At 34.3% G+C, this 19,833-nt stretch overlaps 1 protein-coding gene across 2 annotated transcripts in view; it reads right to left on the minus strand.

The window, feature by feature from the left end:
- Window positions 1-2,144: 2,144 nt before the first annotated feature.
- Window positions 2,145-19,833, minus strand: part of CDH7 (cadherin 7) — an 82,822-nt gene continuing 65,133 nt past the window's right edge. The window contains exons 8-12 of one of the 2 annotated variants that reach the window (XM_005423328.2): window positions 17,926-18,062; window positions 15,893-16,014; window positions 14,392-14,509; window positions 12,079-12,330; window positions 2,145-4,765 (exon numbers count right to left, since the gene is read on the minus strand). In XM_005423328.2, the coding sequence (XP_005423385.1) occupies window positions 4,272-4,765; window positions 12,079-12,330; window positions 14,392-14,509; window positions 15,893-16,014; window positions 17,926-18,062 (1,123 nt within the window). In that variant the 3' untranslated portion in view covers window positions 2,145-4,271. The remainder of the gene's footprint in view (window positions 4,766-12,078; window positions 12,331-14,391; window positions 14,510-15,892; window positions 16,015-17,925; window positions 18,063-19,833) is intronic. The other variant, XM_031058852.1, reaches the window with a different exon arrangement.

Raw genomic sequence — 19,833 nt, forward strand, 5'->3', positions numbered from 1 at the left:
CATTCCCTTCATGTAGAAAATATGTTGTGTACTGAGATTCCCCTAGTTCAAAGAACAAAAATTAAGGAAGAAATATATTCTAAAAAATCAGTGAACAATAAAATGCATTTTAGCTGCATTAAAAATCAACTGAAGAATAATTTTTGGTGTGGAAGGAATCATTCTGGGGTGAAAATACATCTTAGGATGTATCTGAAAAATTTAGATGTAGATCTGTCAGACTTAAGGATGGCATAGTTAAAAAAGCAATTTTTAGAGCTCTTGTAGACTTTCCCATTTCTGTCAAATAAGTAAAGTGACATTTCTATCTTTAGCAATTCCATTTTAGAGTCACAGACCAGTAAAAATATACTTGACCCCTTCTATCACTAATGAAGTGAAGACAATGATGCCCCAAAGCAGTATTACTCTATATAGATTCTAAAGTAGACAAAAAAAATCTGTATTTAAAAATTAAAATCAGTCACATGATGGACTGCAAACAAGAATTTAATACTAGATTTGATATAGGTAATTGTGTCCACTTTTCAACTCTTTAAGGATCTTAAAAGCCAATATAATTGTATGCTTTATTTATATTTATTTCCTTTTTAGAATGACAAACTACGACTTTTCCTTATATCATACAAGAGTGTTTGTCCATAAAAATAAGGTGCTGCAATTTTATATTTCATAACATGCTTTCATCCAAAACTTCTAAAATAAAAAGTGATAGGAATTTTTTTTATTAATTATTGCTAACACTTGAAGTGTAAACAGGAAAAAAAAATTAGAAAAGACCTTAACTGAAAAAGGACATTGTGATGAATCCTCCCTCTCCCTTTCAAAATAACAAATAAAAGAGTAAAAAGGGACTTGTTTTGGGTTTTTTTTTTTTTTTTTTTTTCTCCCTTAATTCTTTGAGAGTAGGAGAAATTTCAGTCAGTAGCATCAAAGTTCATGAGTCCTGCAGTGATTATATTAAGCGGCCATCAGAACTAGGAGGCTTAGGAAGGCCTATGCTACGTCTTAGTGGGAATATAACCTAGAGTAAGTGCATCAGGTTTATTCTTTTGAATAGGGAATATTAGTCAGAATGTCCATTGTTTGACTCTGTTGAAGCCAGTAGATTTCACACTGGTCAAAACAGAGTAAGAAGTCTTTCCCCTAAGTGTTCTTCAAACAGCTTAATTTATTGCAGGAGTATTTTAGTAGCACTCTTAAAACAGTGCACTTTTCAAGATTCTTGGAAATCTCAATCTAAAATAAGCTCATTCCATTGGCATATGGCAGAAGGAAAGACATGTTATTCCACTGAAAGATGGGAGAGACTGCAATGTTTGACCTATTTTTTATCTAGGATTTGTGGCTTCTAGTTAGATACTGAAGCTCTTCAGAAAGTTAAATAAATAAATATGATTGGAAGTATTTTTAAAGGCCTGTGTTAATTAATGTGCCCAAATAATTTCATCACCTTTCCAGGACAGAGAAAATGTTTTTTTACATTTTATAGTATTTAGTCAGTAGAATATACTTTATGCCATCCAGCTATGCACCATAACTAAGACTCAACAAAAGAATTTGAATCAGATTATGAAGTGTAAAAACCTGTAGTCATGGTAATTTTTGGTGAGCATTATATAGTATGCACATTACACACACCCTTATGTGTATGCTGTAGTAATATATGTCACCAAACATAGGGAATTTCCACCTTCCTTTCTTACTGCAACAATACAATCAGCAGGTGAGCATGTAGAATGCAACAGCAAACTTAATTAAATTAGAACTGTGCAACAGAAACATATATGTGCAAGAGCTTTTATGGTATCAGAATAAAGCATATTTTTTTTTTCTGTAGAAAGCACATCAAAGAAACCCCACCCTAACATAGTTTCCTAATAGTGGAGGTTTTGGGTTTTTACAGATACAGAAGGTAGAAAACCAAGGAAATTAGACTGTTTACTCTAAATCACATTTAAATCTCCTGTGAATGTTATGTGCTAAAATCAGCCTTTTTTACATCTTAATCCAGATGCATGAATTATCTTCCCACAAAGAACAAGGAGATTAATGAAAACTGTTCTTTCAGAACCTCTCTGATTTAATACCTGCTTATATTCTGCAGCATATCTTGCTGTCATTAAACTGTATACACATGGTTCTTTTTTTTCCTATTTTTAATACTTTTATTGAAAATCTTACATGTATGACTAAAAGTCATGGACGATATCTTTCAGTTCCATTACAAAATCTGTCATATATATATATATATATGCCTATATATATATATTTCATACAACTAGAAGCAAATCTACTGAATTATGAAACAATGATTGTCTATTAACATGTAACTCAAATTAAGTATGTTGTAGATGATTAAAATTATTTTTCTTTTCTGTTGGAGCTGAAGGCCACTTTCACATAATTAATTGATAATGCTGGGCTGCAAAAATTAAAGATCCTTAATAATAATTTCCCATCCCCCAGCCTCACATCACTCATACATTAGGATTTCAGTACAAGGATCCTTCTCTCCGAGAGAAGTACTTTTAGAGTGAGCATCATCCTCTGTGGAGCACCTTCTATTCACAAACACAGTTCTGTAAACATTTGGTGTACCTCTCAGTAATTGCAGGCAGGTCAAGTGATTTCAAGTTAGGTACAAGCAAAAAATTTGCAGGAAAAGATTCTAATTTAAGAACTCATCTACATTTTTTCTAAAACAAAAAAATAGTCTGAAATAATACCTAAACCCACTATTTAACTTGAATATATGTCTTATTATCTAGTAATAAATCGTGAAAGATGAAGTATAAATATTGTCAGAATCATAAAAAAGTTGTCTTATTCTAAGAAATCCTACTTCAAAATCATACAGTATATTAACCAACAATAGTTGTCCTTCTGTTTTGGCACTCCTGAACCAGCATAGAAATTACGTGTAGTGAGTTAACACCTTGGGGAAATAATACTTATGTGCAGCAGGATCTAAAGATGACCTCTGAAGTTAATAGTATTACATTGCTTAACATAAGAAAGAAATAGAAAAATCTTTTACTGTGATTCATCAGCAGCAAAAGAGAAGGGAAGAAGAGTGAGGTCTTTACAGTCTTTGAAGCATATAGCATGTTTAACCTTGAAAATTAAATCTTGCATTAAAGACACTCCCAGCTACCTCTGCAGTCTTCTTTCAAAAAATTCAATGCACAAATATCTTCTTTAAATGTCTCAGACTTTGTAATGGCTCCGAAGAACAACTGCACATCCTTGGCGCTGTTCTCCTTTCTGTGGGATGAATGGTGGGTGGCCTTGTTTACTGTAATTTTTCCACTTCCATGCTTCATTTCCTACATTTATCTGAGACTGGAGAAAAATCAGCATGTTCTGACAAGTCTAAAACCATGAGGCAGTAAAATGGACCTGAATTTAGTAGAGATTGGAGTTCGAAAATAAATATAACACTTTATGTCAAACAATAATAAAAAAGGATAAATTCTCCTGTACAAATCAGAAGAGAGAATAAAAAATAGCAAATAGATAGCAACACCTTTTCTATACCTACATGGGCATCACAAAACTTCCCATCCGTAGGACTATACCTCCATATTTATCATTTTATGTGAATTTTAAGCTACTTTGTAAGTTGATGACACACTGTGGAATTTCTTAGTACAAACAATAATTTCTCGAAATCTACCCAGAAAATTAAAGAAATTTCTGATTAAATAGCTCAGAAGAAACACAAAAAATATTTTCTGGGCTTTTGTTTGTTTTCATCAGTCCTCCTACTTTTGTTCTAGTAAGCTGTATGCACAGAGTAAAGAAAATTTTCTTAAAAAACCTTGCCTGTGTAAATACCATGTACTGTAATATTGTATTGAGTTATATACTTGAAAATTTATTTCTTCCTAAAACAGGGACTCTGTATTCTCAATATAGCAATACTGTGAAGGCATCTACAGATGCCAGCTCACTGAGGTGACTGTGTAACATACTCTTGAACGTGAGTTGCCTCTGCAGGTATTTCAGGGTTGCTATCTATTTGAACGTGGCTGAGCATTTCATTTTATCAAAAATGCCACCAAATGCTCATATTCTGTGTGGTCAGTGCAGTCCCTAGGACAAGTCTAATGAAGATATGTTCCACCAAGGCAAAAACAAAAAAAAAAAACCAAAACAACAACCTAAAATTTAAAAAATGGGAAAATATTTACAACTTTCCTCAGTCTGTTAGGTTGAGTTTTCTGTTTTAATATTCTTCAGTGCATTTTCAGAGAAAGGTTCCAAGGCTAGGAGTATAAGCATTCTGGTCCGGTCCCATACATATCTGCAAGCCTTTTAAAACGAGGGCCCCAGTCACTGAGGTAATCGTAGTTCTGGTCAGAGTTTGAGCTGATGGAATCTAAAGAACTGAGCGACTCCGCCACCGAGCCGTTCCCCTCAAATGCGTATGTCTGCAGGGAGTCGTAGGGCGGCGCACAGGGGTCCACGTCAGCTTCTTTTAGTCTTTCCCAGATAAATTCCCTAAAAATGACATTATCTGGGATACTTTTAAAAGTTGGTCTGCTCAAGAACTGAATCTCAGGTGTCACATCCCTTCTGGTCTTGGTGTCTCGCATGATGTTGAGGTTCCTCAAGGCAGCCATGTCAAAAGCCTCTGTGTCTTCTTCTCCACCACCCTCATCATCGTACCTGACAATGTTTTCTCTGATATCTCTCTCTTCATCAAAAATGAGGGGCTCTTTTTTCCGTCGCCTCATAGTGACAATCAGCAAGACAAGAACTGGAAAAAAGAAAAGTTAGAGTTTTAGCAGTGCCAAAGTTTTCTCATATTTTTCCTAATGTTGGAAGTACCCATTAATTTATATGACAAAGACCCAAGGAATTTATACAGTTAGATGCAAGAAATTTGTGCAGCTAAATGTGAAACTTAGCAGATTATGAAATAACTTTTAAACTATAAGCTTTTTAGACCCTAAAGAATCTATTTCCCAAATCATTCAGGATTAGCCTCTTCATTTCTAATTCTAATATCCTATATTGTCTGCTAAGCATGAATTTCAATACTGGTTCAGTCTGACTATGAAAATCTCACAGTCCAGAAATTATAATAATTTAAAAAAAAAAACCAAAAAACTTTTCCTGAACTCTTAAATGCCGAACTGATAAAAGCACATTCATAAATTGATGGAATAGAATTTAAAAACCATAGTTTGGAAAGTGACAGCATGAAAGTGTATGATCAATATGTGCCAAATAAAAATAAAGTTTAAAAACTTTATGTTGGAGAACATCAGATTTTTAAGCAATGTATAAAATAAGACTGTCTTAGTTCATGGAATAAAACCACTTCTATATAAGATCTCACTTTCCTGAAAAATGCAAAGTGCTGCACTTGAGATTTATGCCTTACATCTAAAGACAACTGCTTTAGCTACAGTTTACTGGATGAACCAGAACTACAAATATAATTGGTTATTCAATTTTAACCCTTGAAGTTTCTTTCAGCTTGAAAGCTAATACTAAACTGCAGTGGCAGCCAAAAGCACTGAAAGAAACTAGCTCAAGTCTCCTCTTGTTCTAATACAGTTTTGGTAGAGAAACATCACTGGTGATACACAAAATATGGAACCAATACTGTGAATATTGCATCCATCTGTGGGACATGATGGAGTGTGAATCATCCTCCTAGAAAATAATTAATACTATACTGTAGCATCTGGATAACATTTGCTGAGTTAATGACACTCCTAGGAAACCACAGGCATCACTATGATTGAAGAAATAACAGTACGTTGAAAAGTGTCATTCCACATTTAATTAACCTCTTCTGATTTTATGATTATTTTTAATGTTAAGATTATATGGCTATATGCATCAATAACATTTTCAATCTTTACTTACAATGCCAATTAAATGCTGTAGAAACATATGGAAAAACAAAAGCTAAAAGGTGATAGAGATAAAATTAAGCTTGAGGTTCCCCACGTAGTCTCAAAAGTGGCCTCCACAAATTGCATGATGTGGGACTACCATTCTTGAAAGCCTTTTCATGGAGTGATCTTAAAATCAGTATCAATTAAGTCATTGTGAGGAATTACTTAAAATTAGGATCGCTTGGCTAGAATAAACCAGTAAATTGTATGTGCAAGAAAGCTGTATATGTCTACAGATGTTATGGTACTATTTGTAATTGGCTAAAGCCAGAGATGCCTTTATGCATTATTTTTATTTCCCTTTGGAACCACACATGTCTAAAAATAAAGCTGCAACTATATTTTTTTCCCATAAAATTTTTGACAAATATGTTAGGCAACAATTCTTTCCTCTTTTCTCAGTAGCTACCAAACACATATCTGATAATCCATCTACTAATAGATATCTCATGACTATATTACTACATAACCAACATCACCCTCTCACATTTTTTGCCCCTGGCATCTACCTGATTCATCCTTTATGTATTGAATTCAGAAGCCTCTAGTTTAGGGCATTTTCCTTTGAACAATATTTACATAAGCAGTTTAATAATTTGAAATGTTGACCTTTAAAGTGACATTTGTGAAATTTCAAAACATTCTGATATTTGTATAATAAGCTGTAAATTATACGGCAGAGAACATAAAATTGTCATTAGATACAATTGCACTCCACTCTTAATGTTTTCCCTTATTATAAAAGATATTTTAAACTGAAATTACCTTGCTGACGGTACAAATAGATAGTTCAAACAAGATCTCTATTGACATAACTTCTTAATTACTGTTTTTAACATTTACTGCCACATTTTTATTGTCATATAAGTAAGCAGCTAATAATTTACTTTACTCAATAAATGCATTTTTACTCTACTGTCCCTCTTAACATACTTCATGTTGAAATTTAAAGACATGCTAATAAGTGTAAAATAAGAAACTTAGTAGGAAGGTCTGCCTAAAGGTACAATAAAAATCAAGATACAGTGAATGTTTTATATAGTGTTCCTTCTATCTCTCAGACTTGCTTGAAGCCAAGAAAAATATGGAGTCTTTCTAAAGGTTAAATATTTTAGCATTTAGATAACTTTATAAGATTATTAATTTCTAACCTTTCCAGCAGCCATGAACAATAAAGTTTAACCTCTAAATGAACAAAGTTTTAGCTGCATTGCAGGAGCTGCAGAAATGAATACAAGCCCTAAACAATTTTCACTGCTATTTAAATCAAATGCAAATGGTTTTGAAGGTTTTTTTCATTTCTCATTAGGTAATGGTGGGCTTTTATTTCCTACATTTATGACAAAAGCAGACATTAAGTCAGTAATTAGGGACTGTCTGAACTTCTAAAAACCTAATTTCATGATTGTTAGAAAAGAAATAATACAGTGGAAAACCTTCAGGCACAAATGAGGGCATTAGATTGGCTCCATACAGATACATCCAACTCATACTAAGGAGATGAAATGACAATACAGATTTTGTATGTGATGTAACAAATAAACAAATCGATATTTTAAGCTGCTAATTATAAAGTCTTAATAACCAAAATTAACAAAGACTGATTTAAACTAACCTTTTAATACTTCTGATTTACCTAAATTTTTAGAAATATTGATTTCCTTTAATAGGTACAGTAGCCAAGCAAAAAAAATGTTTGTCTTTATAATAGCTGTGGTAATACACAGTTTTATCCTCGTGTCTAGTATACATTTAATGTTTGCAGTTTCAGTTCACCCAAGTCAGTCCTTAAACAAACACCTTCGAACGCAAGAGTGGATTTTTGCTTTGCCACTTTTCAATGTGCTTTCTGGAATTACCATGAAATTTCCATTTTGGTGCGACCTGGTAATAAGTCAGGTTTAGTTCACCCGAACATATTTCTCTGGTCTGGTATTAATTTTTCCTTTTGTACTCAAGGCAACTGCAGCATAATTGTAAGAAAGCCATAAAAGTCGTGAGATGCCCTGAGGGAGAAGACTACATGCAGAGCTATACAGAAAGGCACAGAGCTAAATCACAAGCATTACCACAATTTGTATACACTATACCCCTAAGCCAGGAATTTACTATAGCAATAAGCCACATCAGCTGCAAGCAGATCTGCACACTGGTTTATGCCTTAGGTGTGTCATGATTCATAAAGCTGATGATTGGAGATCCCCAGCCATCTAAGCAGCACACTAATAACCTATTTAGTTATACCTTGCAGTTGCCAGTACAGTCAGATAAGGTTTGGGGATTTCAGAGGCCAAGACTCAGGAAACTTGAATTTAATTTCCACTTAACAAACTTCACCTATACCTGTTGTTTAATCAGTTTGGACTGATATATGCAAAGTGACTGTGACCTTTAAATGCCCACACTGAGTGACCCTAATCAACTCCCAAACTGTCAGAAAACAGCTGCTGCATTTCATATTCAACCACTTTCTGGAAGTGTTGCTTTGGGTACCCCTACTTAAATGTTTTCCCCCAGTTACACATTTATCACTTTCAGAATTGCAAGGCCAAACTCTACTCATATTACATAGTCACATTCTGTACACGTTGTACCTATTAAGAGAATAGGATTCTTATGACTAGAACTGCCTCTTCTTTTTTACAAATCACAGTTATGTGTTCTGATTTAATTTGCAGGTATTTTGACAATGATAACAAATTTGGTGTCTTTCAACTGAAAAAAAAAAGATTCAAAGCTGTATTTTCAAATTTTATTAATATATTACCCTTGTAAACTCTAGTGCCACACTAATAGGAAGCTTTCTTCAGTCTTCCTAAGAAAATAGGTGGCACTAATAAATTACATTCAGAAGTATAAAAGACAACAATTATGAAAATATATTGTGACAATATAGCTTTCCATACAAAGAAATTACTTAACTTCTCAAATGTGATTAGGTTATCTACAGGTGAATATTTTTTTTGTGTGATTTCATGTAAACATTTTATGCTAAACAGTTGTTACAAAAGCAATTACTGTTTCTGGAAGATGCTAACTGAAAAACAAATTGCCTTGAATTAAATTACCATATAATTTTCAGAAAAGTAAAAAAAAAATTCTACTTGCCTTCCTCAAAACTATGTGTAGTCCAAACCTAATCAAACTACCTTTTGTATGCTTTTTTATGATTTTTTAGATTTTTTTTCTTTCTGTACTATTGGAATCTGATGCAACACTGTACAACTCAGCCTTACTGCATAATTGGAAAGCTGTTTTGAGTAATTAAAAAAGTACTGGAATTTTCTTGTGAAATAAAATTTAGAATCTAAACTCCATCAGACAGTATGAAGATAGAGATTTTGTTTGTAAATGCTTTTAGCTTTTAAAAATTATTTTAGTTTGAAAAATTAGTCTATACCATACTATATAAAATTATCATAAAAAGAATGCAATTTAAAAACGTTCTTCTTTCTTAGAGTCAGTGGAAACATTGGGCTTATCTAAAATTGATCGCTTGCTTAAGTAAAAGTAGTAACACTAAGAAATCCTACTGAGACAATCCAGGTCTTGGTAAAGACAAATGGTTATGTATCAGCCATAGGGATGTATGGGGCAAGATCAAAAAGTATATCATACTAACTTTAAGAAAGTAAGATCTGGTTGAGAATTCAGGACCCTAGTGCCAGAATGCATGCATTCATTCCATCTGTGCAAATTTCATGTTTTCTATGCTTTACAACTGGCACCCACATTAAGATGACATTGATTAATGCAACCGGATTTTTACTGCATGTTAATCTTGGGTAAGGGAAAGATATTGATCCAGTAGACTGTATCCTCTTTTCACTGATAAAGTCTTACACAAAATGTGCATCCCTTGTTCCAGTCCTGGAACCATTTGCCAGCAGCTGAAGCCTGTTTTTTATGCTATACTAATAGATCTTCAGCATCTTTCTCAAGAATGAATGCAAAGGGTAAAAATAAATTCCTAGCAATACCACCATGCAGCTGGTCCCAGAAAACATATTCTAGGAGCAAATCAGAGAAGAAGTCTCTGGGAGCAGACAAGCAGCTTGGTTTCATTAGGCATCAGGGATGTTTAGGTACCTCTTCCTTGTGGACACTGGCATGCAGCTGAGACTGAAATGTGATACAGTACCCAAATGTAGTACTCAAAGCCAGCGTTATCATACAAACACAGCCTAACCTGTTCCTGCAGCTTTGAACTGTACTCAAAAGGAACAGTTTAGACTGGAAGTGATGGTGGCACATACAAATGTCTGTTTGGATAAACAATGTTGATGCCTTCAGACAGATTATTTTGGAAAACCAAAATCTTTGACAAATAAAATCAGTGGTGTGGTGGTAATATGCAAGATTTTTTTTACCAAATCCCCGTTCAGAATAACTGGAATAAAAGCTTTTTTGTTGGTTTATTTGTAGTATTTGACCCCTGGTGTACCAAGTAGAATAAGCAAATTATTTGGTGCCAATATGTTTTGCCTCCACTCAATGGTCTTCTCGAAATCCTACTGCTTCTATTTAAGAAAAGTTTATGGCCAGACCAAGCTGCATGGTACCTAAAGCAGTTTCCTATGTAATCTTCAGAAACTAGCTTTTCATGTATAACAAAAATGGTGAGATTTACTTTTTGGATCAAATGAATTGCTATGGTTACAGGACTTTTATTCCTAAGTATATCGGACTTAAAGTTTAAAACGGGTGTTTTTTCACTGATACTAATGCCGGTTGATATAAGAGAATATTTTTATATCTTTTTTGAACTCTAACATTTAGCTTCATGTCCAAATAAAGTTCATTTGTGTACATAAATTGGCTAGAAATGCTACTAGAAAAATGATATTTAAAAATGTTCATTAAAACTTCTGGCATTCTGGCAACAATTCCCTTCAATTTCTTAAACCTAGGTCTAACCATGTGTTGAGTGAGAATAAAGTCTTATGATGTTAGATTTTTTTATGTCACGTAGATGGAAAACTTTAGAAATGCCACCTCCTATATATATGTGTATATATATATATATATATATATATATAGCTACTGAGTAAGTTGGTTGCAGAGGTAGTGATTTTTATTACTCTGTAAAAAAACTATGCAACAGGTTTTTCATTTTGGAGTCCTTTAGAAACATTTTAGCAGAAGGAACATTTCCTTCTAATGGGTTCTAGTGACATGAATCAGAGTGTGAAAGAAGACATATCTGTACATGGTAGAAATACTGCCATAGACAGAAGTTTGGACACAAGTCTCTTGATTTGACCTATGCAAATTGCTTTGATAACAGTGGTAGATAAACACCACTGGGATATACCAACATAAGAAGACTGTGGTCTTCTCCCTTTCCTTAGACTGATATGTACAGACATGGAATAGAAAAATCTCTTAATTGATATAACAACACCGATGGAAATTCTTTTGTGCTGAACCAGGTACCATGTTAATATAAGAATTTTCAGACAAAACCCAAAACTTCACTTTTGCTCACCTTATTCTTTAGTTTTATTTCTTGATTTTACCCTTTATTCTCCCATTTACTGCTTAATGACTAGGTATTACATGGGAAATGCTAGGCAAACTAGGATGTTGACACTATTCCCCTCCTTTCCACTGCCTTTTATCTAGTTGCAGTTTTACTGCCTGACATAAAATCCAGCTGTGCTACCATTTCCAGAAGTAACAAAAAATTACTCTGCAAATTATGTCAATTAATTAGGATTCTCATAAGTAAATTGCATCTGTTATATTTTCTGAATATCTTTTTTTCTATGCAAATCAGTAAATGTTTAAAAACAATTATGCTTGTGGAAAAGGGACACACGGATACTGGTTAATGGTGAGTAGGCTAAACCAGATGCTTCCATAAACCGCGTTGTCTATTTCTTAAATATTGCATTTGAGGTAAGTCAAAGCTTTTTTCTTTTACTGTAATTTCTAATATCTGTCTGGAGGCGATTTGATATAGAAACAAATAATCTAAACTGATAATCCCAATCTAAAGGTTTTTTTGTGCTAATGATACAAAATGCTGTTCTTTCTTGAGTACTATCTGTGCCTGTTCGCAGAAATCAGGGTGGACGGGAATGTTGAAGTTTATATGCATGTATCTTTTTCCACAATGAACTGAATGGAGAATAAGGGTAACAGAAAGAAGACATACCTAGCAGAGTCAAGACACAAGCCAATATTGCTATCAGGGCTCCAGTGCTAAGTCCTGCAGGCAAGATATATGCTTCTGCATTGCATGTCTGAGCAATACCATCTGCATCACAATCACAGACCCTGATGGTGAGAGTATTAGTGCTACTAAGTGAAGGTGATCCACTGTCCACTATGAATATTGGCAAGTAGAAAACAGACTGTTCTTGTCTTCGAAACCCATTTCTTTTGGTTAATACTGTCGCAGTATTATCTAGATAAAGGAATAAAAACACAAATTATAAAATATGTGAGTTTTCTGAAACACAAGCTTATAAATACTATAGCCTTCTACTTAAAGACTTTATAAAAACATTAAAATTATTTCAACAAGTTTTCCTTTCCCAGTCATATACTTTTGAAGCTGCAGAAGTAAGATCAACTGAGAAATCATACACAACTAAACAAGAAGATTTTTATTTTAAACAAAAGAATATTTCAAAAATGCAGGGGTCCATTTGTTTTTAGCTAAGCTCAAATTTTTATAACCCGGATGGATAGCTGAAGGTGAGATAATTGTAAAAAGAAAAAAAAATTGCCCTTCAGTGATCAGATTAGGTATCTAAATTCATTTAGATTTCCAGTTAATTTACAAGCATCTATTTCAACTATTTACAGCTATAGATATCATATTAATTGAAGCAGTGACCATATTAATAGGAGAATAAGTTCTGAAGGTCAATGAAATATTTTTCAAATGAAAAAAAATTCCCATACATGCACAAACAAGGTAATTGTGCACGCAACAAAGAAATGCTGTTGTTCTCAGACTCTTCTGAGATTCAAGATGGCTATTATAATCAGACTAAAATGTATACATTGACAGTGGTCTGAGTTGTGTGATTTAAAAGCCCATGTGTTCAAGAAGATACGTGCAAAACTCACTGTGTACAACACAGATTGAGAGCTCCTGAGAGGTAGGGAGTTACATCTCCCAGCATGTATAGAAATGTCCATGCAGTTGGTCTATCTATCTATCTACTTACCTATCTATCCATAGACAAGACATATTGGTAGTCAGCAAAATTATCTTACTGTGTCACCTCTTATGATCTATCTGGCAAAATATGCAAACACCTCTTGATATAACATCACATGAGAGATGCATAGAATTAACTAATGTTGCATGAGGCAGCTGCTGCTATGTCTTGTACCTCCACTGATTTTACAGGCATTAGAAAAGTCTAGTATTACTTTTATTAAGTTGTAAGTTTTTAGGGAAGAGGGTCTCTTTTCATTAACTACTTTACAGTTTTCATGATGTAAGATTTCTGAACAGTTCTATTCTAATGCACTTTTATTATTTTGATTGTGTTACTATTAGAGTCTTCAGTTTTAAACTGCAAGCTGTTCATATGAAGAAAATTAAGCATTTCATTAACTACATGTAAGGTAAGGCAAGGAAGATCTGCATGAAAGAACTTTATTAGGTCACACATTATGCTTACTGAATATTATTCAAAGTCTGCCTGTACAAACAGTGTCCTTCAGTGTCCATATGTTTGTTTTTCTTGTTTTACTAATAGGATGACTTTGTAGCTCTGGCTAAGTACTGATCCATAAAAGAGCAGTGCAAGAGCAATACCCTGTCTATTTAGTTCTGTTTGCTACAGCTAATAGCTAAACAGCCTGACACGTGCCCAGCTGCTGTACTGTGCAGTGCAACTAATGAGGGCAGTAATTAGAGTGTGTTCTCAGATATTTTAACTAGCAGAAATGGGATGTCAGTGGGAGCCTTTGAGGAAACAGTCATAAGAAGTCTGTGCAAATATTATAGACAGCTTTCATTATCAAAAGCATTCTTCAAAAGGGGACATACTTAGTTACTGAAAAGATATGTTTTTTCTAAAAACCAAACAAAAACTCCACAAATCACAAAACATCTCCATCTATTGTGCACTCATTTTTTATGCCCTGAGTTATATTAATAAGACATGAATTCCTGGACATTTTTCAGTCACTACCCCAAGATAAAATATAATTTAGATAAAAACCCATAAATACATGCAAAAAATGTGAAGAGTGACTGATGAAAAAAAAAAAAAGGTAAAGATTTAAAAATTTGATGCTGCTCTGCTTGGCTCAAGGCTTCAAATGATTCAAGCAACAGCTTAATTCCTTTGACAAATAGTCTACAGATAAAATTATTTGGCAGGCTGATTGTACTTTATGTCCTTACCAGAACAGAAGTTTATGTAGGTCATAAAAAGCTTGCTGCATTGAAAATGGAAGGTGCTATTATTGATGAATATTTACCAAATCAAAGTATTCTTACCTTTGTTGTCCTGCAATGTAAAATTGTGGTTATTTGCTGCCTCTGCTGTTAAACTGAAGTAGAACTGATGGCCATTTGGTGGGTCGTCCTTATCAATTGCACTAATTTTTTGGATCACCTGTTTTGAGATACATCAGGGTTTCATTGAAGCATATGTACATGTACATTACATTAACCCTCTGTTACCTACCAAATATCAACCTTCCCTCAAGTTCTAATCATCTTGAATTTTTGTTTTCCAGTCTCCTAAGCATGTAGAGACTGTTAATGTGTGACTCAACTCTTTACCTGTACCAAATTTATTGTCCAAAGCAATGCTCTGCAGGCACTGGGAGAAAGTTAGGTCCTGTCATTTGCCAGAGCTTGGAGTAATAAACTACTTAGCAGTGGAAGAAATGTGCCTTCTGGATGGCTCTTAGTGTTATTTTCAGTGGCTGTAATCAATGTTGTAAACCTTCACAAGGAAACTGTGATGTTTTTGAGCATTCGATTCCATGTAATGTTTTTTTTAAATATAATGGAAAACAGAAAGGCACATTATATTATTTTTGTTTTCTCAAATGTCATTATTAATAGTTTTTTATTTCATTTTCTACAATTCTGTCAAAATCTACCTCGAAAGAAATTGTCACCACTGCTTAAAATCCACAAAAATTGGAAACCCCAATTCTCTGGTCCAGTTCTGATCAGAGCACAGGGAAAACAGAAATGTACAACAATAAGAGCATGCATAATCTGTGTTTCTCATGAACACAAGCTAATAATCATAGTGGGTTTTTGTCAGAATTTAAATTATGAGGTGATTTTGAAATGTGCAATAAACATCTACCACAGGAAGGACAATACACTGGGAGAAGGAATAAAAGCACAAAGTCTTCCTGGAAATATGCAGGATCTTTGCAGGTGCAACATCTGCAAGTTTTCTGGAAGTGGGAGGAGAGACTAAGAAAGTACATGTATTTTGTGAGGTGTTCCAAAGTAGAGAGAAAAAGGCCAAATGAGGGTCACCAAGGACAAACAACAAGTGATAGATTTAGTTAAGTCTAGGACTACTTGGAAGATATTTGTGTAGTTGAAAATATGGGAATAAAAAATAGGAATATTTTCCCATTGTGAAACTGTGTCCTTAAGGTCCATACTTCCTAGGGGGATTAAAAGTGTGTACTCATTTTCAGAATGGTGGACATTTAGTCTCAGAATGACCTTTGAGTTACTGCTTCCCACTTCCCACAAAAATTAGGAGAAAGTATGTATTGTCAGTATTATTCAAAATTAGGTGAATTAAGTAAAATGTATCAATCGTACAAAAGAAAGCCAGAGATTTTAACATGACTTTCAACCAATATTTTTTATACTCAGATCTTTCCTACTGTTTGCTTGTACTGTTCATCAGAACCTCATTCTTACTGTCATAAGAGGATTTTTCTTAAAGCTGTAAGGCTTTCATAAGGAATGGCTGATTATCTGGTAAAAAATAAACATAAAACCTATCAAGACATACCTGACCAGGCTGAGCATTTTCACAGACAGTTGTCTCATACTCCATGGCAAACTCAGGGGCATTGTCATTGATGTCAAGGATCGTGATGGCCACATAGCCTCTCCCAATCTGTGCTGGATTCTCTACAGGAAAAAGTCCAATAAAACAATTAAGAGGAGATCTTTGCAAGTTATTCTGAAGGTCATTTTCTTTTTTATTTGCATTCTTCTTTTGGATATGCATGTCAAATCAATTATAATCCCTCCCTCAAATACAAAGGAAGCTCTTGTCTTGATCTTCTGGACCAACAATTATGTACTCCATCTGCTTCAATTAATCTAAGATTTTACTCTTAGGATAAACTGGAAATCTTATTCACTAATCACAGCATTGAATCAAATCACATGGAAGGATAAAAGCAAGATGTATGTAAAATCATCACCAAGCTAGCCAGACCACCACTATTCATATGGAGAATAACATGATTATTATAGGTTAAACTTTTTTTTTTCTGAACTTTAGATGGATCAGTCTATTGAGAAGTCAAAACCAGAATTTTATCAGCTATGTGTAAGAGAAAAGAAGAGAAGGCTGCATTCTGAAGTAAATCCCAAAGTATTTAAAGTGCACACACACTATTTCAATACTGTCATTAACATGTTGAACAGCATAAATATGAATTACATCCTAAACTGTTACACACCTCTAGCTAAACTATGAGTATGTTCATTGTCCAATGTCATACTTTAACCTTAAACAACAATTATATTTTGGACTAAGCATACGGACATCAGTGAGTGCAATACTTATTTTGCTTCTCTTTCAGAGCAGGGAAAAGATTTGTTATAATCCCTTTTCACCAAAAATGATGATCTTAATGTTACAGCAGGACACAATAAAAAACTTTACAAACTTCAAACATGTATTTATTTTTTATAATGTATTGCAGCCTCCTTTTAATAAATATTTTAAGCATCCAAATGTCAATCACAAGGTGGGGTTTTTTATATCACATGTAAAATGCCAGAGAAGCAAGCCTTTTTGACACCAAATTTTTCCTCTGCTGAACTAAGCTTATTGAAAACCAAGCAGACATAAATATAAATTAAAGCAGTACAAGCTTTTACTTCTGCTCCTATACCCTCATTTGTTTCAGGTACGCCCCTTGTCTACCTCATCAGTTTTGCTACCACCCAGGAAAAATTTTGTTTTCTGTTTTGTGTTTTTAGACCAAAATACTACTGATAATAGAAGATAGATAATAGAAGATGATAGATTCATAGAGACACTAAATGATAAATCTTAACTTTCAGGTTGAATGTTAAATTAAGCACACTGAAATCAAGAAGTGATGATTTTTACAATAGCAAGCCAGAGAACTGATAACTTTTTTGTTATCACAGCCCAACAGAGTAGTAATAAAGATGAAATTTGAAGATATAAATTCATCAAATATAAAAACACTTTTCAAAATGTATTCAAAGGAGAACAAGTTTATGTTTGAACCTGCATTAGAGGAATTCTTGTATTGATTTGAAACACTACATTTTTTAACGCTTTTTATCTTACACCAGAAAAAGATACCAAATACAAAATAACTTCTACAGTGGTATCTTAGAGTCAGGAAAATGAATCCACATTAGCATTCACATCCCCTTTTCTTTACAGCTTTTAAGAATGTTGCTGTTGACCAACAGCAATCAACTGTGAGTGCCCTCACTGAGATGGGGTAACCACTCTCCCCTGTCTTCCATGTCACCTTTCCTGTAATGACACTCAGTGTGAGACTGCTGACTTAACATATTTCATCTTCTTTTGTATTTGTCTTTCAGAAGATAAAAGAATACACAAGGTGTGAAGCAAATGGAAGAGCAAACACCTAAACTGTTGTATTTTTATATTTTATAATATAGATTTCTTTTACATTAAGCAATATGCTATTTTTATCTGCCACAGATTGCAGCTGCCAGAATTTCTCTGAGTGAAGCTCATCAACACCAAGCCTCAAGCTTTACGCACAAACTGGCGATAAAAATCTTTCTATGGATACTTACGACTTTCCATGGCCAAAACTGTGATATTATGAACAGCATTAGTTTCCCTGTCCAAAGATTTGGCAGTTGTAATGACTCCACTGTTGGCATCAATATTGAAATACCTCTCCAGATCTGTGTTTCGATCTATTGAATACCTAGGTAAAAGATGAAAGAAACTTTTCATTTATGCTCATTTACAGCATGTAAAATATTTCACTGATTTCTTATTAGAGGGAAAACACTTCCACTGTTTCCTTAGTTTGAGCATTGCTCAGTCCAGTTTCCCTGGGGCATTGAGAGAAGCAAGGGCACTTGCAAAGGTGAGAGAATTAACAGTGTCTTGTGATGAAAGTGGCAGGCTACACTCCCAGACTGTCGTCTTAAGCGAGGTTATAGGTATTCCTCTGTCTTTTCTTTCTTCCTCTATGCTGTAAAAAAAACCTCAGAAATTAATCAAATAGCATCCTCCAGAGAGCCAGCTAAGGAGAAGGTGAGTTGGAATTTGCTACAAGGCTGTACCAGCCGGGCACTGATCCCATGGGGCTGGCAGTCTGAGCGCAGAGCTTTCTATCATCAGCACAAGAGCCCCTGAGTCACCCAGAGCTGCAGGGGAAGAGTGAAACAGGAAAGATGATGCAGCCTAGGGTCAAGAGATTGCATGTCATCACTGTCAGCTCACAGTGCTTTACTGTCATTAAACAAACACAGGCTCATGCCCTGAACTCTTTGGCTTAACACATCTTTACCTCTCAATTTGTTTTAGGAAGGGGAGCTCCTTAGGAGCTCCTTAGGAAACTGAAAATAGCATAAGAGAAAAGGTCAAAACACCTGTGGGTGATTTTCTTATATCCCTTTTGAGAGTAAGGGACAGCTCATTAGGCAGATTTAGATTTACAGCTGGAGTATTTTTGACATTGGATTTATAATTGGGTCAGATTCTTGCACTCTCATTTAGGTCGAGTATGTACTCCCTACACTCAGGATGAATTAAAATATCTGAACCGGATCAAGTGTGATCATTGCAATTACTGACACACTGATGATATATTAGATTATTGATATAATATTAAACAAAATCTTTGAACAACATGGAAAGAAAGAATCATGCAAGACAATTAAAAAATGTGAATTCCTAGACAAAATGATCTTATGAAGTGATGTCTTTTTCTATGTTGCAATATACATCTTCTTTACTGCATTACTGTGTTTTTATGTTTGCCTCCTAACTGTATAATCTGTGTACAGCCTTGTGACATAACACAAATTGTTTACCTGTACTATGTCACAGTGAGAGAGAGAATAACGAGTCGTAACAACAACAGTAATTGTAGTTTTTGTGGATTACTGCTTTCCCTCTTTCACTTTCTCTTTTCTTCTTTCATTTTGTCTTAACTGTAGGCCATTTTGCCCTTTATTTCTTGCCAGCACTGTTGTTTATCTGGTCAGTAGTGTTCTACAGCTGCTTTGAGGCTGGCAAGTTTCCCCATGAGACTATACCTGTCACCTCAGCTATATAGTCAATCTTGGCAGGCCACAGAGCTGAGATTCAATCTCCTGGCAGATCTCCCTTAGAAATCCTTGGATTTCCCAGTTATTAAGACTATCATTATGCAACTTGAAGAGTCAAAGGAGAAGGAGGAGAAAGAGAAGGAGAAGGAGGAGATGGAGAGGTGAGAAATACAAAAAGGAAGAAAGCAGTAAAGGGGGGAGACAAGGAGGGAGAGAGGGAAGGAGTGCGGAAAAGCAAACAAGTTCTATAAATTGGATGATCTCCTTATGAAACAAGGAGAAAAATAACTCTATGCATAGCAAGCAGTTTCCTTTATTTATAAGCATTGTTTCCATACTCAAATTCTAAAAAAAAAAATTTAAATATATTTAATCCTTTAATTCCTCACAGCCATAGTACTTGAAAATCTTTGAGCT

This window comes from Geospiza fortis, unplaced genomic scaffold (genome assembly GCF_000277835.1).
Source record: "Geospiza fortis unplaced genomic scaffold, GeoFor_1.0 scaffold100, whole genome shotgun sequence".
NCBI classification, from domain to species: Eukaryota; Metazoa; Chordata; class Aves; order Passeriformes; family Thraupidae; genus Geospiza; species Geospiza fortis.